Source organism: Thalassophryne amazonica, chromosome 15 (assembly GCF_902500255.1).
Source record: "Thalassophryne amazonica chromosome 15, fThaAma1.1, whole genome shotgun sequence".
NCBI lineage: Eukaryota > Metazoa > Chordata > Actinopteri > Batrachoidiformes > Batrachoididae > Thalassophryne > Thalassophryne amazonica.
In genome coordinates, this window is record NC_047117.1 from 82,139,585 (window position 1) to 82,162,388 (window position 22,804).

The window sequence follows — 22,804 nt, forward strand, 5'->3', positions numbered from 1 at the left end:
TGGATTTCTGACTAACTGCAAGCCAGTGTTAAACAGGACAGAGTAACACAGCCAGCACAGTGTCAAGACAATAGTTTAGCTTTGCTAATTTGTCCAGTTTATATGATATATTCATCAGAAAGGAACAGCACTTTTCTTTCAGTTCGTCTTTCCAGGAAATACTTCGAAATTGTTCAGGACGATCAAGTCAAAGTAAGACGTACTGAAGAGGCATCAGAGAAACCTTTAGTCTGGTAATAAGATCTAAAGTGATCTAACTGAATTTGCAAATAGGTTGATCCATAATCAGCTGTCCTTAATTGCCTATTTTGAGATTACTCAAAATAGGTGACTGCTGTGACTGCTGGGGTAGGCTGCAGCCCCCCACCCCCACCCGTGACCCCATATTAGAGTAAGTGATTGAAGATGAGTAAATGTGACATTAGTTAGGAAAAGAAAACATTTTTACTCCTGATTAACCTACATTTTTGTCCCCTGCACATCATAAAAAAGGCCACAATACCAAAGCAAGTATGTTTTAATTTTCTCTGCCTCTATATGTGTGTGTGTATGTGTACTGTATGTACAGTTGCAACTGAACGGAAGTTATACCAAATTCATTCTGGAATATGTACTATGTGCAAATATGCAATAATGAGAACATTTTAATGGCACTTTTTTCTGTGGTGCTAAATTAACCTCCCTTTACTGTATTGTGCTCAAGCAGTTGTTATAAAGAAAAAAACTAAAATACAGTCAATCTAACAATATTGATGTACGGTAATATAATTTTGTATGCAGCATGTGCGGCATTACTGCAGCATAAATCTAAGATGTGTGATTTGTTGACTAGGTATGCTGTCATGTGTGGGGATGACTGCAATCTCCTGTCCTTTGTCCCTCTCCGTTTATTGAACCGAAACCCAGACAATAATTATCAGAGTAACACTAACACCAATAGTGGCATCTGTCCTCTCTGGTGGAATCTGTGCTTGTGTCAATAAATAACCAAATTCTCCCAAGGGACAGAAAGAGCATGCTGTCTATATCTGGTGATGGCAAACATCTTTCTTATCTTCAACCTACTTGTCTGCTCTGAATGCATGACTTACTCCATGAACGACAACTAAATTATGGTAACAACATTTTAACAGTCTTGCCTGCAGCATATATGTAGGTGGCTTGCAAACCGCTTTGTGATGCCATACAGACAATAGAGTTTCACCTTTGCAAGGATAATCAGTCAAAACTGGAGTGATTATTCTTGCATATTTGAAAACATGCATGCGTGTGATAACGCCCGTCACTGAAATATTCATTCAGTTAGTTTGAGTGACCATGCGAACTTGCATGTGACAGGTATGTTTTGTTTGTCTGCACTACCATTAAAAGCCTGTGGTGAATGTTGGTCAAATAGATGATTATGCATTTAGGATGTCGTCACAACATAATTGCACAGCTTCTTCAAATTCCCGGTCCTTCATTCCAATCCAAGACAATGCCCAGAGAAAGTGTGCATGTCAATGTTTGCTTTGTACTGTATTTTGGCACAATTAGTATATAGCACCGCCAAAGTTCTGCTTAGCAGCCTGTTTGGAGAGGGATCCTGTGCTGTGTTGAAGTACATACACAGAAACACAAGAGTCACACTGGCATCTTAGCACCAGCTTCTTATCAGCAACATTCATACTTCGTGACCCGGCTGTGTTGCCAGTCGATCGGAACCACTACACCAGACAGAGGTTGTCAGAAAAGGGTCGTTATGTCGAAATATAAAAGGGTGATGAAGTTTTCAGACTTATCTCTTTAAAACAGCAGTTTTCAACTTGTGCTCATTGTTAAGAAAAAAAAGAAGCTTTTATCGAGTGATAATTCAAGGCAGGGTGTTGTTGAATTCCTTTTTCCCAATGTCAACCCTTTTTATAAGTTTATCTCTAGCCCATCTTTATTGCTGATCCGTCCCTACTGAGCGACATTGTGTGTTTGCAATTAGATTTTATTGTTTGCTTTAAAGCTACAGTGTGTAAGATTTAGGGATGTTTAGAATCAGAAATGGAATCCAGCATTCATAAATCTGTTCATTTGTGTATAATTACTTGTAACAGTGTGTTTTAAACATAGAATGAACCCGTCATATTGACATTGGAAAGGATCGCCACACAGAGGCCGCCATGTTGCACCTCCATGTTGCTACAGTAGCCCAAAAGGAACGTTCTTACTCCGGCTTTTATATTATGCAGTGTGGCCGAACGACTGCACTAAAAAAGAAGTGGCTTCTCTTCTATACACTGTCTCCTGATTGCTAGTGCAGGCTAACAGTTTTGAGAACCCTTGTTTTTCTGAAATTCAGGATCATACATATTGATTATTGCAAGAAATGGCAAGGTAGCATGAAGCTCTTTTGCTAAACAAGCAAAAATGTGAAGGGAAGCAAACTCATGACGCACAATGCCATAATGCAGTTTTCGGCCTCACCACTAGATGACACTAAATCCTGTACACTGTAGCTTTAACGTGCTCACCATAGGCAGGGTTGACAACATTTATTCACTCAATAAACACTTACAAAAGCTTAATTCCATTTTTTTCTGGATTGTCCTGATGCAGCAGGTAAAAAGTGTTTAAATAAATGTTATTTGCTCTTGTTTTATCTCAAGTTTGAGCTTGTCATTGATATGGAACACATTACCTTGTTATTACGACTACTGAAGCGCATTAGATGAAAGAAAACAGCACAGTTTGCCCTCTAACACAGATCACATCTACAAAAGTGTTATTTCTGGAAGGTTTTCTACCACTTGTTATTTTAAAGCGCATGTGTCAACAGAGTCTTACGTTCACATAGAACAGGGGTCACCTGCCGTGCATGTTTTCCACATCTACGTACTTAGGTCACACCTGATTTTCTTTCTTTTTTTTTTTTTTTTTTAAATGGGTGTTTCCATCTTTTGGTAGGCTGAGAACACTGATAGAGTTAATTGCCTGGGAGTGGAACAGGGAGAGTTAGAAAACATGCAGGGCAGGTGCTCTCCAGGAATAGGGTTGGTGACCCCTGACATAGAAGAAAAAAAAAAACCCACAAGTGCTCAAAAGAATCATCGATATCACATACACTCACGTAGAAACAAAATAGCAAAAAGAACATTTTCTTTTTGTTGCACAAACTCAAGTACCGTAAGCCTCAGGTGATGTGAGGCTTCAGGGTAAAGTCTTTTACTTGTGTAGTTCTACTAATAAGCACCAGTAGAATTCAGCTGGTCCTGTACCCCCAATGCCACGCCTCTCTTCTCAATCCCTCAGGGTTGCAGTCATCAACTGGTGGCAGTCTAGCTCTCCACGCAGTTCCAGCGGCCCTGGAAGCCTCATGCCTGTCTTCTGATCCACACACCAGCACTTTCCACGCTGTCCATCACGTGCAGGATGACACTGTGTGCATCAAACACAAGTTATGAGAGTCCAACAAAGGATATGGTGTTCTGATCATAAAATACGTTTTATTATGTACAGTCATGTCCATAAGTACTTGAATAATGGCACAGATAATATGCTTGTACTATTGTGTCAGCTGAGCCAAAAGGCGAAACTCTTGATCTATTGGTCAATCTTCGTTCCTACTCTCACCTACGGTCATGAGTGTTGGGTTGTGACCGAAAGAAATAGATTGCGGGTACAAGAGGCTGAAATGGGCTTCCTCAAGAGGGTGGTTGATATCGCCCTTAGAGATAAGTTGAGAAGGTCAGCCATCCGTGAGGAGCTCGGAGTAGAGCCACTGCTCCTTCACGTTGAAAGGAGCCAGCTGAGGTGGTTCGGGCATCTGGTAAGGATGCCCCCTGGGCGCCTCCCTGGGGAGGTGTTCCAGGCACATCCATCTGGGAGGAGACCCCGGGGAAGACGAAGAACTAGGTCGAGAGATTATATCTCCACACTGGCCTGGGAACACTTCAGTAGCCACCAGTCAGAGGTGGTTAATGTGGCACGGGAAAAGGAAGTTTAGCATCCCCTGCTAGAGCTGTTGCCCCCGCGACCCGATCCCGGATAAGCAGTTGAAGATGAGTGAATGAGTATTCCATAAGTAATTGGAAAAAAGTTTTTAGCATTATGTTTAACACAAATAATCACTTTTACAGACAGTTTTCTGTAGATAAGTCAGGGGATGGATACAAGAACATGTTTTTTAACCAGAAGAACCAGGCCATCATCGACAATCGACTTGTAATGACTCTGTGGACAGCTGTCCTGCCAAACGACCAGGAGACTCCAGTAAGTAGCTAACTATATAGCTGGTTGTCTTAAAATGTTGCTTTATATTTTGTGAGCTAAACATTCTGGATATATACTGGACAAACCTGTGAAATCACCCATAGGTTTCTGAAGACTTGTTTTGAAGCTATAATAGGGTAGCTCCAAATGTGGCCATATTGGCATCCTGTCTATCTCATGACCAAGCCATAAATCAGCAAAAAGTTGGAAAATGGGCAAGGTGTGACCTGGGCAGGATATATGAAACCCGAACATGTTTCCATCTCCACAGCTGTGGACTGGGCAGTGGGTGGGTGCGAGTATTAAAACATGTCACTAGCATAGTGTCTTCGTAGTAGTTGCACCGTTAGTGGACCCAATGTCACCATGCTAACATGATATTAACATTTAAATTAAATAATATTAAAATTTAACTAACGGAAATACTGATGCGCTGACTTCTTTGATGGTTCATTAGGACAATTAAATGCACAGCAAGCCATATAACCTCAGATACGTAGAATAAAATGCTCAGAAAGGACAAACAGTGAACTCTCCCTGTTTGTCCACAGCAGATGAGTCCACAGCAGCTAGCAACCAATGCTGGTGGGGCCTAACTCCAGCACAGTGCTGTTACTCAAAGAGACCACACCCTTAATTATTCATAAATTTCAATTTATTTTCATTTATATAGCGCCAAATCACAACAAAGTTGCCTCAAGGCGCTTCACACAAGTAAGGGCTAACCTTACTAAATGTATGGCTTAAAATCGCTGGAACTGATGAGTTATTAAAAAAGAATAAAATATTCACTGCTCCCCCCCCCATTAACATATTTGGGGATTTTAACATGGGGTTCTATGGGATATGATTCAGTTTTGGAGCCAGCATCAAGTGACAGTGACAGGATTGACAAGATTAGCCACTTCCGTGTTGGCCTCATTTTTCAGTGCCAGAGATTGGGGCTTGGTTTGCCTCCCTGGGAATCCTCTCTATGCTCCTAGACTGTGTTTTAGGTTTCCCTGTCTGCTTACATTATGTAGCTGTTTAGCCCGTGACAGTGTTTGTGTTCTAAATCACTACCACACCAATTAAAATCGTTTTAATCCTGAGTGAAAAAATGAACCCAAGAACAAGGCTGAAAGATGTCCGAGCCCCTCTCTAACAGCGGGAGCTGCCTGTCTGTCTGCATATGTACCTTCATCTTATCAGTGTTTTTAATATTTCTCTAATACTTTAGCTCTTATCTGTTGGCCAGTCTTACAATGGCGGAATACCATTAAAGAAAAACACCTTGCAAAACTTTACTGCGCCCATCATCAGAGTATTAGTCATTTTTATCCAACAGTTAAAAGATAAACCACTTGACAAAAGCAGCTGAACTCCTGCATTTTGAAAATGAATCACTTTTCGTGTCTGCTTTGGAAAAACAAGGTTTTGGCATGAGCATGCAGCCTGTTTGGAGACATTTTTGTGTTTATCTGGAGCGAGCAAGTGTTTTTATTGGCTGTACACATGCTTTGTATTTTGGCCCAAAGCTTTGCTTATGTAGTTAGGAAGAAACTGATTGAATTGTAAAGATGAGATCTTTTTTTTTCAGATGGCCTATTTCATGGAAAAATCACAGGTCACATTGCCCTTGTAGAAATCAAGTTGCTCTAAACATTTATAGTGTGTGCCTGAAGTGAAACAGACCTGTTTAATGTGAAAATCTCCGTTCTTGTCACAGTTGGGTATAGGGATTGTGAAGAGGTCATCATGTGTGCGGCTGTTTGATGCCAGTCTGTCCAGTGCCCTTTGAAGCTCAGCGCGACATGGAGCCTGTGGGAAAGAAAGAGAAAAACAGGTCCATCAGTTCTTGAAACAAATTAAATGCTCCACAAAGGTTTTCATGAAGTAAAACACAGACCACCTCTTTCATCGGTGGCCTCTGATCACTCAGTTATTAAGTTTACAGTTTGGCTGCTGTGTTTAGTGCAACAGCAACCTTATTTATCACTGCGGCGATGCATTAACTCCTCAACTACGACTGAACTTGAACTGCCTGATATCTTAGCTTCACGTTTGGAAAATGCCCAATCAGTAGGCAGTCTTGTTGAAAACTCAGCGCTCAAAAGTACACTTGACATGATTGTGCCACTTTTGTTAAAACCACGCCCCCCCAAAACACAGCCACCTTGGTTCAATGATTACCTGTGTGACCTCAAGCATAAGGCTAGAGGTCTAGAACGGAAATGGCATTGTTCAAAATTAGAAGTATTCCACCTCGCGTGGTGTGATGCTATCTTAGACTATAAGCATGCACTGCTGGCTATAAAGCAGACCTATTACTCTGATTTGATCAACAAAAACAAGCATAACTCAAAGTTCTTGCTCGACAGGGTGGCAACACTTATTCATGGACAATCACTTGTAAGTCGCTTTCCTTTTACAGCACAAGATTTCTTGGATTACTTTGGGAATAAAATAGAAGACATTAGGTTAAACATATCCCAGCGTGCCTTAACCCAGCCACAACACCCTGCTACTGAGGTGGGCGCCATCACTGAGGTATTACCTAGCTTTACAGAATTTGAGAATATCTCACTAAGCATGCTGATGAAACTCGTAAAGTCTACAAAAAGCACAACCTGCTTATTTGATCCCATACCAGCAAAATTGTTTAAGGATCTGTGGCCCACTCTTGGGCCGACTGTGCTGGAAATTATTAATCTCTCATTAACCTCTGGATCTGTTCTTAAATGTTTCAAATCTGCAGTGATTAAACCATTACTTAAGAAATCTAATCTTGACCCTGGTGTATTGAAAAACTAGGCCAAAATCAAATCTATCATATTGCTCTAAAATGCTGGAAAAAGTGGTTTCATGGCAGCTCGTGGACTATCTTACTGAAAATCATCTTTTTTGAAAATATCATTCCACAGAGACAGCTCTGACTAAAGTAGTGAATGATCTTCTGCTTGCAATGGATTCAGACACCACTACCGTGGATCATCATATTCTACTCGATAGGCTGGAGAATAATTTTGGGATTACTGGGAGTGCCCTTGCATGGTTGACATACTTGACCAGTCGTTCTCACTGTGTTTTGTACAATAACACTACCTCTAACCTTAGTGACATGAAATTTGGGGTTCCACAGGGGTCCATCTTAGGCCCCCTGCTTTTCTCCCTTTATATAGCACTCCTTGTGCACATATTGTGGTGTTTTGGGGTTACCTTTCACTGCTATGATGATGATACTCAGTTATACATGCTGATAACTGCTGGTAATCTCATCCACATAAAATCCTTAGAAGATTGCCTTGGACCATTAAGAAGCTGGATGTCTAGCAACTTCCTTCTTTTAAATTCTGATAAAAGGTTCCCGGTTCAAATCCCACCCTTGCCACATTTCTCCATGTGAAGTGGAGTTGCATCAGGAAGGGCATCCGGCGTAAAACCTGTGCCAACTCAACATGCAGATCCACCTTGGATTTGCTGTGGCGACCCCGAGTGCAAACAAGGGAGCAGCCGAAGGGACTTACTTACTGAAATGATGGGTCTTGGTCCAGTGAGACATCCGTATCAATTTGACCAGCCAACACTTAGCCTAGACTCCTGTGTCATACATCACACTGACAAAGTGAGGAACCTTGGGGTAATTTTTGATCCTACATTGTCCTTTGACCTCCACATTAGAGATATTATGAGGACTGCTTTCTTCCACCTGCGAAATATAGCGAAAACCCGTCCCCTCCTGTCTATGGCTGATGCAGAGACCCCGATTCATGTGTTTGTCTATTCTAGATTGGACTACTGCAATGTTCTATTTTCTGGTTTACCGCAGTCCAGCATTAGGGCTCTCCAATTGCTTCAAAATGCTGCTGCCAGACCTTTGACACGAAGCAGAATGTTTGACCACATTACACCCATTTTGTCATCTCTTCACTGGCTTCCTGTCCCAGTAAGATCAGATTTAAGGTACTGCTACTAGCTTATAAAATTGTTCACAGACTGGCACCTCCCTACCTAGTTGACCTAATTAAACCTTACGTACCAGCCCGGGCTTTGCATTCTCAGTATAAAAAGTCTGTGGGTCACAGAGCTTTCTCTTATCTTGCCCCTGTTCTGTGGAATGATCTCCCTGCATCAATAAAACAGTCAGATTCTGTAGAGACTTTCAAATCCAGACTTAAGATGCACTTATTTTCTCTTTCCTATGGCTAGCATACTGGCATAGTATGTTAATATGCTTTTTATTCTTTTAATTCATTTTATTAGGAAACGGCACGGGCCGCGGCCTCAAATTAATCTAAATTCTGGGTCTTTTAGTGAAGCTTAGGGCTAGTTGCTGGCGATCACCTTAGTATTTCTTTTGTTTTTCTTGTTGCTTAATACTGACAAATTATACTGTATTTGTTGTCTTTCTGATGCCTGATTCTGTTTTTTTTTTCTCTCTGTTTGATGTGTCCTGTCCTGTGCACCGGCAACATTTCCTGTATATTCATTTTGTGAATTGTTTTGTAAATCATGTCGGTAGCATGCTTGAGGTTTCTTCCTCAAATCATCAGGGGTTTTTCCTTACCACTGTCACCTGTGTGCTTGCTCTGGGGGTTGGTAAGGTTAGACCTTATTTGTGTGAAGTGCCTTGAGGCAACTTTGTTGTGATTTGGCGCTATATAAAGGAAATAGAAAAAAAAACCCTTCACGGCTCCGTTGCATCTCTGATAATTAAGTACTACAATACATTGTTAATGATTGGGTTCTATTGTCGCCAACCAGAGTGTCAGAGCACTACAAGTACTACCACTGGGCATGCACAAATATCCTGTTTAAAAGCTATCTTCTTTTGATGGATAGCTGGCCGACATTATTATGTTGGCAGTGGCACGTCCTTTCCGTGCGCACCTTCTTGGTTTCATTTGTTTGTGTGAAACTGATTGCAGTCAAATGTGCTGCTGTATGAACGCTGTTCTCACCAGCACTGCTTTGGGGTCCTCTCTGACATTGTTGTTCCTCTGATTTGTGGATTTCGAAGGTTGTCGGGCCAGACTCTTCTGTATGCAGCGCTTGTCCTGTGGACTGCAGCGGATATTACTGTTGTTTGGGTTCTCAGGGACGACCTCTTCCTGTCTGTCAGTCACTGTAATACAAGGGGGAAAAAAATGCTTGAACTCCTTACAATTCAACAATAAAACGAGCGGTGCCATGTAGGCAGTTTATTTATGCAGAGGCCTTGCATGCGATTAGCAGGAGAGTCTTCCTGCATATTTTGTTGGGTGTCAGATATTGAGCTGTTCTGTTGGTCCTTCAAAAGAATGTCCCCTAAAGCTTAACATGTGAAATGTAGGCTGAAAAATGAAGCCAGGTTAACCTCGAGGATGTAGCAGTCTGTTCCTGCACTGGGAGGGGGGAGAGTTTCTTTTCTACTCATGCACCACATTCACACCATGAGCACTGTGGCATTTTAAATCATATCACCCTGCTTTGCCACCTTCTGCGTGCTGTAGTTTGTGCCACATTCACCTTTGCATCCTTACAATCCTGCTGTTCTGTGGCTCTGCAGGGAGCCAGCTGCTTCCTCAGGAAATATACCCCCCATCCACTCACCGCAACAACCTCACTGTGGGACAGATGGAAGTTGTTAGAGGGTATTTGCACTGTGGCAAGTGGGCACGAGTGTGTGTGTGTGTGTGTGTGGGTGGGGGGGTGGGGGGGGTTGGGGGGATGAGCAAAATGGGGGATAAATTGTGGGTGTTTTGCGAGCTTCACCTGTGGCGTGTCAGACTTGGCCGCCCTGTGTTTTGTCCTTTCTGCTTATAATCTGTAGCGTTTTAAAGACTGGCACTGAAATCAAAGGAACGAAAATGGTGGCGGGTTCCATTTTGAAGCTGTGCGCGCTCTGATCACAGAACCAGATCGGGGCTCTGGTTAATGTTTTAGGTCCCTGCAAAGACTACAGTGATTGTTGTTGGCAAAGGCACAATGAAGGTGGGTGGCTCCCTTCTTTGATCCTGTGAAATGTGTGTTTTTTTATGTGCACTGTATTAAAAGCATCCTTTTATTGTAATTTTGCCTTATTACTCGTGCAGATTTCCTGTTATGCTACTGCAGGTTCCACAGGTTTTGCTTTATGCATGGACTATAACTGGCGACAGTTTTGAAGTTCAGTGACGGCGGTTTGGACATGATGGTTGTCTGTTAACCTCATAGACAGTGACCGTGTTTGACTTGGCTGGTGGAAAGCGGTTGTTTTCGGTTTGTTGTTACCCTGGCTCATCTGTCCTTTCTTACCCCCAGCAGCTTTTCTGCCATTTCCCCAGCTGAAAGTCATTTTTCTCGTGTCACACTTTTCCACTTCTGCACAATTTCGTGAGCAGAGCTGAAGTGATGTCGAAGTGTGTCAGGGGTGGCATGTCCTGTTTGCTACCACTGCTGCTTTCCAGGGAGGAAGTGCCTCTTCTCTCTGTGGTTTCATTCAAAGTGGATCAACAACTCAGTGCATTATCAACCCTGCAACTGAATATGCAGTGTGCTTACAGCCGCAGCTGTAGAGCAACAATTAAAAAAACACCTTGAATAAACATGGGAACATATCGGCTCCATATGCTTGCTGTGCATTTGAGGACTGATAGTTTTTCATATTTCAGCTGTCTGTCACAGCATCTAAAGGCCTTATCGTGTTGATCTAGTGCACAGTCTGAAGTGAGAGCATATGTGCTATTTGGAGCCTGACCAGCTTCACTTTACTGTTTACAAGATGCATAATCTAAGCATAAACCAAGGCACCAGGTGCAAAGGTGATGTGTGTTTTTGTGGTTGATATGAATTCAATAAGGATAGCAGGGTATTGTTTTCACTGATGTGTGTCTGTGTGACTCTGGACATGATAACTCAAAAACAGCTGGACAGATTTCCTTCAAACATGCTGGAGGTGATTATATTTAAGAGTAGTTTGGTCAAAGTTGAAGAAAAACGTGGTGAAAAATATCTCAACAACCAAGATCCCTAGATGGGTGACCATATATTGATCAGCATAATATTTGTCATTGAGTGGTATGAATGACTTCATAATGAAGTCACATAAATGTCATATGCTGAAGTCACAGACAAACAAAAACACCATTACAGACGTTCATATATTTGCTTGTACAGGCATATTGTATTGTGTAGAGTGTGCAGGGTAGGTTATGCATCAGCTTTCTGATGCCAAGACAACAGGTCTGCTCCAATGCACCAAAACATGTGAGTGGAGAGCAGCCACCAGAGCTCCCTGAGGTGAAGCTTTGTATTTTTCCATTAGTGTTTGCTTTGATTTTGTTGAAAGGTTGTGTTTCAATGTGAAAGCAAACAGAGTGCACATGCCTCACCTCATTTTTAGACTGACATGCCCATGAGCACACAAATGTCCTCTCGTGAATTAAAGAATGTGGGCACTGTTTGTTAAAACTACAACTGTGTCATTTAAAACCTAGAAATGACAATTGCCATGAGATAAAAGCAAAGAGTGAATGTCAGGTCGTGTTGCAGGCTGTCAGGAATTATTGCAGTTTTTGTGGGTGCTTCCCCCGTCTTAAGGGATCAAAACCTATTGGACAAGTATCTGCTGAATTGTTGCACCGCAAAGTCTGTTATTTCCTGGTTATTTCATTGTGAAGCCATAAGATAAGAGGGTGAGATCTGTTATCAAGTGTCAGATATCCCAGGGAGGTCAATTACATCAGTCGTTCAGAAATGGAAAGATCATTACAGTGACACATCACGGTAAATCTGTCTGAGTGACCGTGCATTTGTATGGTTGAGTGGAAAGGAGAATCTGCTATTTATCTGTCTGTCTGCCTATTTTTCTGTTGTTTTTTTTTTTTTTTGCTTCTCTCTGTAGTCTGCAGAGGGGGAGGAAGTGGCCGCTCGTTGCGACAGTGACATGACGAGAGACTTTAAGGGGTCATTACATTTCCCATTTCACTGGCTGTGGCTTCCAAACCTCAAAAAACAAATATCCTCTTCAAGTAAATATTTACTCGCACTCATCGATTTTTGGCCGGGTACTTTCCAAAGGTTTATACTTGTCCTAGCGTGGATCCTGAACCTAAGCCAGTAGTAAGTCCTGTATGAGACATTCTTGCACAAGAGTTGAAGATGGAGCCTTTTAAAAACAACAACAGCACTTCAGCCATTAAACACACACACACACACACACACACACACACACACACACACACACACACACACACACACACACACACACACACACACACACACACACACACACAGCTCATAGTTACAGGTCACACGCTGAAGGAAAATTGATGTAAACATGAATTCCCTTTGGACAAATGAATAAAATGACAGTGTGCTAGATTGTAAACTATAGACAAACATTTTGTTTTGCATCCTTTTTTTTTTTTTCTTTTTTGGTATAATAACCTTTTAAATGACCATTGGGGGGGCATTGTTTTCCATACACTTAAAAAATAGGTCTTTTTTTAAACAGTGTTCTGGGGATATTTAGAATGGCTAGTCCAAGAAAGTGGTTAAAGACAAACACTAATGAAGTCACACGTCACCTTTCTATTGGTCTCATGACATTTGACCTTGGGTAACCTTAACCGTCACAGCTGTTTACCTCAAACAGTGTGGAGGCAATATGGATGAAAAATGGTGGCATGGTTGTTAGGCAACAATTAATTGGTTCATTTTTAGGCAGAATTGATCAAATGTTGGGGCCAGAAAGAACCATAAATTTTGTTATCACTGAATCACAAAGAATGAATGAATCAGTGCTAAACCTATAACTTTCTGAGTGCCCCTTCTAGTTTCTTTGTGCTGCTTCTATTTGTTCACGGTTGCTACAGCAGATCATCCATCTCTGGTATTGAAGTCCAATTTTTAAGATTTGTGTATTAATTTGGCTTAAGGGTTTTTGTTTGTTTGTTTTTGCCAGATGCTCTTCCTGACACATCTCCAGGTCTACAAGGAAAAAGAACCTAATGTGCAGTGGAAACCTGAATACCCAGTAGAAATCCAACTCCGCAAAGACTGGAACTGGGCATTGGTGACCTTGAGCCAGGGACCTTCTTGCTGGCAAGTGTACCAACCACTGTGCCAACAAATTTGTACCAGTGGAGATAAATATGAAGGATTTTTAACTCACCTCTTGAAGCCAAAGTGCCAAACATGCTACGGTTTATCTCAGCTGAAGTGTACAAAATATAAAATTTGGTTCATGAGGTAATCTGACATTGAGTGTTGCAACCTTTGATTTAAGTTATATTTTTAGTTGCAATCAGTAACCATGTACCATGGTACTGCCAGATCTGCAAACACACCCAGGGTCAAGGTCTTGGCTGTTCTGATTTTCATTTGCTATCCAAACACTGCAGTTTCTCAGATTTTATTAAAATGCCCCCTCCCCCTGCCTTCAAACCTGCCAACTGTGACAACTCGGAATTGAAAAAACCATGAGGAGTGCTTGAAAGATTAAAATTCTGTCGCACCAGGTCAGATCATTTACACTGTATTGACCACAGCTAATTTCCTGAAATACTAAAATTCTTTGGGGAGGCTACCGCTCCAGATTGTTCTGTCGTGTTTTTTCTGGCAACAAACTCAAAAGTCAGCTCGACTTAATGCCACAAAGAATTCTTTTCCTGTCAATACTGGATGTTGCCAGAGCATCAGAACACTGATTTCCAGGCAGCAGGATTCTTTGAGTCCGTTAATCATTTGAGTCGATGTGCAGTTTTAAGAACACTGTTCGACGCTCCCGGTTTGTTATCTGTAAAGTCTACTGAGAGCTGGAAAGATGAAGCAGATCTGAGTCACAGCTAGGAGGCAGAAATGTGCGTCCATGCTTCTCGTTAGAATGTGGAGCATTTCAGCGATGGCATCCAAAAATGGTTTTAAGTGTGAATCCATAAAAGTCTGTGTAACTGCAGGTTACTGTCAATCACAGAAATATGGTTCACAAATCACTCTGGACTCTTTGCCACATCAGCTGTTTTAAGGTTTTGTAAACATCAGTAAAGGAAGAAAAAAATCAAGTAGGCGGTGAGGCTCACTGGTGCTGGTGCATATCCCTGGTTCCAGAGGACAAAAAAACATGAGGAAGTACACTAAATAAAAAAAAAAAATTAAGCTGAAAAAGGTGTGTAATTTTTATATATATATACACACATGTATATATGTATATATATAGATAGATAGATAGATAATTATACATCTTTTGTTATTTTCATTAATTATTATTAGATAATATTATTATTAATAATTATAGGCTGTTGCCTTACATACAGTTTGTACATGTTCAATAAAGCCCCTCTGTCAGTCAATCAATCAATCATAAACAATATTTCCATTTTAACGGCATCTGCAGGAGGCGTGCGTGTGCACATACATGAGCTTTTGACAAGAGCGGAAGTTAGCTTTGAGTTAGCGGAAGTTAGTGTGCGTGCTGATGTCCACGAAATGTCTTGTATCTCACTCCAGAGGTGTTATCGGGTTACAAACACAGCGTTTTCAGTTTTAGAAGTGTTTATTTCTTGCTAGCTTTTACATAATATGTGACAAAGAGGTTATATTTCCACACAGATGGTGACGTCACAGACTGGTCTAGCTAGACCAGCCTGTGACATCACCACAATAATGTCCACAAAATGTCTTGTACATCACTGCAGAGGTGTGTTATCAGGTTTCAAAAACAATGTTTTTGTTATAGAAGTGTTTATTGGGTTTTAATGGGGTTTCACAAACATGTTAGCCTGGATGAGCAACAGTCAACAGTGTACAGGGGAGCAGCTGCTGATTACACTTCTTTTCTCTTCAGTGTTTTGGCAACCCTACAAAATGCATCCTGACCCCTTGCGGGCTATGATGTCAACATGGCGGCCTTTGTGGGGGATAGATTTGAAGCTGGAAATACTAAGCTTAAAAATCATATTGTTGTTGCAGGTGATCATCCTCTGATGACCAGGTGATTATGAATGCTATATTCCATTTCTGCTCATAAACACCCATAGATCTGATGCAGTGTAACTTTAAATTCACAGGGACCCATGAAGAACGGCAACAAAAACAGCAGTTTGAATTCAGTGATGTTTGCAGTTTTGTTGTCAGTAATGTAACATACAGGCGAATTGTATGTATTGGGTTAAAATATATGTATCGTTCTTTACAGATGTGGAATTTTTCCTCATTCACACCCCTCACTGTGAGCTGTGATTTTGTCTTAAAAGGGGCTCATGCTTTCTGATGTGGATAAAGAATATTCACATAGAACCATGAAACTGTGTCAGTTTGCCACTGAAACTGAACTGGGACATTATGATCACCTTCACCCACAGGCACATTAAAACGTTGAGTGTTTTTCAGTAAGGTGTATGTGGGTGTGTGTGTGTGTGCGCCCGTCCTCGCCTTGTTGAAGAGCCGTTACTGTGTCAGATGAACAGATCTACTGTATGAATAGGAAACCTGCTGCTCTATTGAAACAGGTCAAACTATTCTGGGTCACATCATAAACCTAATTTCAGTTAATTATGCAAGTATTAAAATATAATATATATCTTGAGGTGAAGTTCAAGAGGGAAATGGACATATGTTTATTATGCGTGGTGAACTGGTGTAAGACGACTTTTATAATCGACCTGAAAGATTTGTTTTTACAGCAGATATATTTGATCTTAAAAACAAACAACAAATGAATCAATTATTTTCCCAATATAGATGATAGTTGTAGAGAAGAATAACAGAAGCCAGCATAAGCTGGAGTTTAAACCTAACCAGACCCCTCCTACCAAGAGGCAGACTGCTATAAGCTAGTGACTATAACAGTTGCTCTAATTAGCACCTATTGTGCTCTAGTTAGCACCCTCCTAATGACAGGGCAGCTGTCCCCCCTAACAATGGGACTGACACCTCTCCTGACAACGTGAATGACTCATTACCATGAACAAAAGACTGGAACTGCTTTGATCCGAGTACCCCATTGTAAACAGGGGACAAAGCATGTCTCAGACCCCCTCCCCGGTTAAGGCTGGGTTTCAACTGTTTCACATACAATGCTTCTTTCACTCCCCTCTCAAACCATTTCTTTTCTCTGGCTAAGTTTTAACTTCCTTGTCCTCAGACGTGTGGTTAGTGTCTTTAAGGTGGAGATGAAACTGCAGACTGAGGTCCACCGGCGCCCTCGCTGCGGTGCTGGTATAGCCTTCATCTGATAGAATACACCACATTGCTCTGTTTGTAACTAGGGATCCTGTCCTTAGGGTGAACTAATTTCTGTCTCAAGGTGTTAACAGGTTTAAAGTAAACTGGGATTTTGTGCTGTCTGAAGATCCTCTGTAGTTTTTCCTCTACTCCTGCTAAATAAGGGAGAGACACTCCTCTTCTTCTTGGCATCATCTCCTGTCTGTCTGGTCTCTTTGTTCTTTGGGACTTCTGCACTTTATCCAGGGACCATCGTGGGTACCCACATACTGTGAGGGCTTTCCGTACATGTTGTTGTTCTTTAGCCCTTCCCTTTGTAGTTGTGGGCACCTGTAGAGCTCTGTGTTGAAGAGTCCCGATCACCCCAAACTTATGTTCCTGGGGGTGGTTAGAGCAGAAGGTCTGTAGTTCAGACTGACTGTCTGTAGTTCAGACAGCAGCATGTATGATTCTCACAGAATGGGAGCTATGTCAGCACCTTGTCATTGTTTAAGACGTGACTGGCAAACTATGTCATGATTCGCAGGGAAACCTCTAATGCATTGTGGGAAAAGTGGTTTTAGCGCAATTAGCACGCAGATTTTCAAATTTAAGTTTACTGTGGCTGACGACCTAAGCAAGGACAAAGCTTTAAAGCAGTAATTCACAGTGGACTTAAGCATTCCTTTATCTTGAAAACGCCATTTTTAGAACTCACTAATATATATATAGAGTCAGGGGATATACAGGACAGCTACAAGTACCTGGGAATCCCACAAGCCAGTGGGAACCATGATGAAGATGCAAGAAGGTCAGCCACAGCCATATACCTCCAGAAGGTAAAACAGCTGCGGAGAAGCCAGCTCAATGATAGGAATAAGATCTGATCCCATCAATACATATGCCCTACCAGTCATCAGATACCCAGCTGGGATAATTAGTTGGCCACAGGAGGAGATAGATGGCACTGATGTCAAGACACGAAAACTCCTCACAATGCACGGAGGTTTCCACCCAAAGTCCAGCACCCTGAGGCTCTATGAGCAAAGCAAAGGGGGAGGGGGAGGATTAGTGATTGTCAGAGCAACAGTCCAGGATGAGATGAGGAGCATCCATGAATACAACAGAAAGATGGTCCCCTGACATCAGCTGCTCCAAGAATGCCTCAGGCTGCTTAAGACAGACTGTGATAAGGAACAGGAGGAGAGGAGATAATGGAAGACCAAGCCCCTCCATGGGATGTACCATCAACAGATAGAGGAAGTGGCTGACATCAAGAAGACCTTCCAGTGGCTATAAAAGGCCGGCGTAAAGGACAGCACAGAAGCGCTGATCATAGCAGAACAAAAGCAAATCCTAAGCACCAGATCCATAGAGGCAGGAGTCTACCACAGCTGACAGGACCAAAGGTGCGGGCTGTGCAAAAGTGCCCCAGAGACAGTCCAGCACGCAGTAGCAGAATGCAAGCTGGGACAGTGTACACTGAGAGGCACAACCAAGTATCTGGAATCATGTACAGGAACATCTGTGCCACATACGGATTCGCAGCCCCCAAGTCTCAATTGGAAACACCACCAAAGGTGGTTGAGAACGACAGGGCTAAGATCCTGTGGGACTTCAAATTCAACACAGACAAGAAGCTGCTGGCCAACCAACCAGACATAGTGGTGATTGAGAAGGGAAAGACAACTGCAGTTGTGATCGATGTGACAATCCCAGCTGACAGCAGGAGAATGAGAAAATAGAGAAGTACCAAGGGATGAAGGAGTATCTGGAGCAGATGCGGAAGGTAAAGTCCAAGTGGTAATAGGAGCACTAGGAGCTGTAACCCCCAAATTGGAAGAGTAGCTCCAGCAGATTCCAGGCACAACATCAGAGGTCTCTGTCAAGAAGAGTGCAGTCCTAGGAACAGCTAAGATACCGCACGGAACCCTCAAACTCCCAGGCCTCTAGTAGAGAACCCGAGCTTGAGGAACATACATACCACCCTTCAGAGAGAGAGAGAGAGAGAGAGAGAGAGATTGTTGCTTTAATAGTCCCAATCCATATTGCGTTACCATCCACTGCAGATTAAGAGTGGGTCATCGGCAAGACAACGTTGGATTGTTTGTGTGTCTCTACCTTCTCAGGCCCAGTGCTTGAAGGGGGTCCCTGTTCCATGAAGAACAGCAATTAGCTAATCATATTTACTCCTACACAAGTGCTCCAGCTGTATAAATGTGCTGCAGAATCCAAAGAAAGCAAATACACAACATTAGGGGACATCTGCTGAAAGGGGATTTGAGTGAATCCTCATCTGGCACCAGAAATATACTTCCACATCTTTAACCATTTTATAACATCGAGAACATGCCGAGGAGTGTTCCCTTGTAGGAGAAAGGAAACATGAGCTTAAGCATATTGGCTTCGTAAAGATCTGTGTGACACAGTAAATTAGCATAATTCATACAACCTCTTTAATGCCCGTAGGAGTAAAAGCTCTGACTCAGAGTCAGAGGATAAATGATGCCAGTGATATCATTTATCCAAAGTATTCTAACAGAGTTTTGAGGAATAGGGTCGTCATAGGCACCACAGCTGTTTGACTTTGACTGAAGATGCTGAATAGTTCCTGTTGCTATGGAAATAGGTTTTAAGAATAGACTTAAGGTTGATACATTTTTGAGAGAAGGCTTTGGACTGCACCAATATGAACCAATCAAAACGCGTTGGGAGCTCATCACGCTTGCTAATCTGACTTACTGTTTTGCCGAATAAATACTTATGGTCACACTCAGCAACTTCTCTTAAAAATAAAGTGACAGTCATGAAGTGTCTTGATGCAGGACTATTAGTCTATGTGCTCTAAATTCCCTACCCTAAATGGTTGTAATAATTTCTTCTCTTTTTTGAAGTCCCTTCTCTATTTTTATCTGGCATATCCACTGTTGCTAGGAGTGGGGTAGTGTCAGATGTGTCTTCAGGAGAAGCACCCCCTTGTTTAATAATGCATAAGTACAGTGAATGTGCCACAAAGGAGAAAAAAAATGTTTTGCCTGAGACTGGAGTTGCTCTTCGCCTCTCCTTTGATTGTCACGGTTTACATTCTTCTAGAGGCGACTCTGAGCTGCTGCCCAGAAGAATTGATTTACAGTGAGATTCATTGAGCAGAACTTGAGTGTTTTTGTTATGACAAACTCCAGGGGTGAGAAAGAGTGCGGAGTCGGAACAGAACTCAGACTGCGGAACACCGAAAACAAAACTTCTGAGCCTTCAAAAATCCATTTATTGCCTCCCTACCCCTGAGAACTGACCTCTCCCAGTGCTCTGTGGCCCACCGATCCTACATCAAAGATGACACAAAACATATTTGGGAGAATGTTTTGCAAGTTAAACTAGCAAGGATGGACAGAGCTGGTGTAAGAAGAGACAAACCCTTAAACAGCTTTCTGATTCCATTTAGTCACGCTATGTGCCGGCCTAACCTATGCTGGCTGCGCACAGAGAGCAGAAGGCTCTCATTTCAGCTCTGGCAGCCAGAGCGCTGATGAGCTCATCGTCATGAAGAAGCGGGATGTGGTGGGCGATGCACTCGAAGGGTTGTTCGAGCTAGAAATGGGGAAACTGTGTACCCAAAGCCAGGGGAAACACATGCTCCAGTGGAGGAGAGCATCCTGGCAGCTTTGATGATCCAAATCTTTGGTGTCCTGGCTTTACGTCTGGAAGTGATGCTGGGCCAGTTATCAGATAGTCTGGAACAAATGAATGCACCGCCTTTGCCTGTGAGAAATTGTAACAATTGTCTCATATGGCATAATGGAAACCATTGCCATTGTTTTGGTGGAGAGCACGAGCAGTTTCCTCACAAACTTGAATGGGATATGCAGATAAGCCTTGCAGAAATGGGCATCCCGCTGTGTAAAAAAGTGGAAACACATTTTCTTCATTGCAAAAGGAATGTAACAACACAGAGACGAAGACATTGGCCTGGAAGATTCTGGATAAAGACATCTTGAAGATGACTTAGATATCTGCAGCACAGACATGAGAGGAATGGTGTGTCGGTGAAAGAGTGCCGAGTGAATTACTGATTGCATCAAGCTCTAATAGCCCCAGACTGGCCACACTCCATTACAGCCATTTCATACAGCAGCTTTTATTGCCTTCTCCCATTACACACACACACACACACACACACATGCACGCACGGAATCTCAGATTCCCAGTTCCTCCACAATGCAGCTCCACTACCTGCATGTGCACATGCCACAAAAAGAACTGCATTTCTTGTATATCTGTGTAAAATGAACGTGCACACTGTGCACGGGAACCATGCAGTGCAACTTTCTTCTTCCAAATACACGTGCACACGCTCCCCACCTCAGCTATCAGCACAGCCGGCCTCTCTGAAATCTGCTCTGCATCTTCCAGCAAGGCGCCTTTCACAGATAGCAGCTAGAAAACAGCAGAGGGACTGTGCATGCTGTCTCATTAGGCCGTGCAGCTGGTGTGTGTGTGTGTGCGCGCACGCACGCATGGGTTCAAGGCTTATCTGGCAGTATGATCAACACCCCATGTCACTGCAACCCAGTCCAGTTCAGGTCAGGCCCAGGGAACAGAGACACAGTCCCAGGATGGAAAAAACATGGTTGAAGGTTGATGCACGTGCCAACAAGCTATCAGATGAATTTTCTGTGATGCTGTGAGGCTAAATTATAATTATCAGTACCTATTAATCAACCATTTCATATTTGGAGTTTTTCTCACCTGAGTTCTCCTCCACCTCTCTCTCATCGATGCACACCCCCTGGCCGTGCATCAGTGAGTGCAGTGGTCTCTCCACGCCACGCGGCGGGTAGCAGCGGAGGCCTGTGCCACATCGCGGTGAGTAGACGCCGCAGTGCGTGCCTTTGGGTAAGGCACAGGTGGGGCAGCAGCCGCAGCCGGGCTCTCGCACCGTCTCCTCGCAGCCTTCGGGCAGGCGGCAGCTTGCCAGCCTCTCCTCTGAGCAGACAGGGCAGCGGATGGCCTGGTCCGTCAAACACAGCGTCGCCAGCGACAGGGCGCCAAATGCCCAAAGGCCCCAGCAGGATGGAGCTACTGCCACACCGCCTCCACGCACCATGGCAGCCCCGGCACCTGCACGCAATCCCTTTGCCCTCTTGTATGGTAGCTTAGCTTTGCGTTCCTCTCTGAGGGTTTTTCAGCTTTTGATCTGTGTCTGCTTTAACCACAGACAAAGGAGTCTTGAGAGGAATGCTTTGTCCACGATGGTCTTTGATATTTTCAGCTGGTTAGTGTTTCAAGTCCAGGGACACAATGCCTCTGCTGTATCCGTTCCTCCGATTCAATTTCACAGCTCAGAAACTGGAGTCTGCACTCGGTCTGCACGGCAGACAGATGTAGTAGTGATAAGAACTTGTTTTTGTTTTGTTGGAATGAATACTCGCAAGAAGGATATCCGCCGGGGTGATCAGGTGAGTCCCTCTGCCCGTTGGAGTCCAGTTCACTCTAAGTCCAGAGGTTTCGGAAAAATCTGACCAAAGCCACCAAAATGCAAGTGAGTAATCAAAAGACGGTGTTTTGAGTAACAGCTGTAGTTTCTGCTCCTTGCTGGTGTGCAGTGTAAAGGACTGTCTCCTGAGAATGGATCAACATGAGTGGCTCTCCTTGGACTTTATACTGGTCCATGGACACGCCTCTTTCCACAGCGAGAGAGGAGCTGAAAGGCACAGCGGAGGAAAGCTGAAGCTCTCTCTCCTTCTGTCTCACTCTCTCCAACACGCAAGCTTATTTACACTCACTCGCTTGTCCTCTCTCGATCCTCAGCGCGGAGAAATGGAGCATGGAGAAAACTGCAAAAGAAACATTTGCTGCCTCATTTGTTCAGGTGGATGGGGGTGGGGGGGTGGGGGGGGACATGCACTTACCCAGCCTACCCATTATTATCATCACTCGTAAGCAAATAACTACAGAGCACAAAAAACAGGAAACGCGCCTGTGCTGTTCCACTTTAACCAGTAATATGTAGCTGTCTTTGCAATCACGTAAGACTCGTACCCGTTTCTTCTACAGGGTCTCGCCGTGGGTCTACTCTTCTCCATTGCTGACCCCCACCCCCGCCGCCTTCCTTCCTCTGAGCATTATGTCTGCCCTCAGATCTCTCTCGTCACAGACGGGCAGCTATAAAACACAAATGCCCACCCTCCACTGCCGCCCTGCCCCCGTGGCTCCTAAAAACAATGCCTCCCACCAGGGTGATCGCAGGGCAGGTTTTAACAACACTGTAAACCCGGACAGGTTATTATACTGTACAAAAGTGTGTCTGATCATGAGAGAGCGAGTGAATCAGCGTTGCTGCTCTGCACGTGTGTGCAGATTTGACCTCCACAGAGGCTCGAATCAGCGGTTTTATTGGTGGATGTCTCCTTTTTTCCTGTGT

General features: G+C 43.2%; 1 protein-coding gene across 1 annotated transcript; it reads right to left on the reverse strand.

Annotated features, from left to right (window-relative positions):
- Nucleotides 1–2,560: 2,560 nt before the first annotated feature.
- LOC117526874 (insulin-like growth factor-binding protein 4) lies at nucleotides 2,561–22,135 on the reverse strand. The gene is made up of 4 exons (XM_034188951.1): nucleotides 21,130–22,135; nucleotides 9,180–9,343; nucleotides 5,914–6,039; nucleotides 2,561–3,405 (listed from the first exon to the last, which is right to left on the reverse strand). The coding sequence occupies exons 1-4, from the start codon at nucleotides 21,485–21,487 to the stop codon at nucleotides 3,268–3,270; spliced, it is 786 nt and encodes a 261-aa protein (XP_034044842.1). The 5' UTR covers nucleotides 21,488–22,135; the 3' UTR covers nucleotides 2,561–3,267.
- Nucleotides 22,136–22,804: the final 669 nt, after the last annotated feature.

Excerpts from the sequence above, each read along its gene's own strand:
- LOC117526874 (XM_034188951.1), bottom strand. The coding sequence starts at position 21,487 with ATGGTGCGTGGAGGCGGTGTGGCAGTAGCTCCATCCTGCTGGGGCCTT. Across the intron at positions 9,344-21,129 it reads AGAGGTGGAGGAGAACTCAG|TGACTGACAGACAGGAAGAG; the intron begins GTGAGAAAAACT and ends CTTGTATTACAG. Across the intron at positions 3,406-5,913 it reads GAGATTTTCACATTAAACAG|TGTCATCCTGCACGTGATGG; the intron begins GTCTGTTTCACT and ends TGATGCACACAG.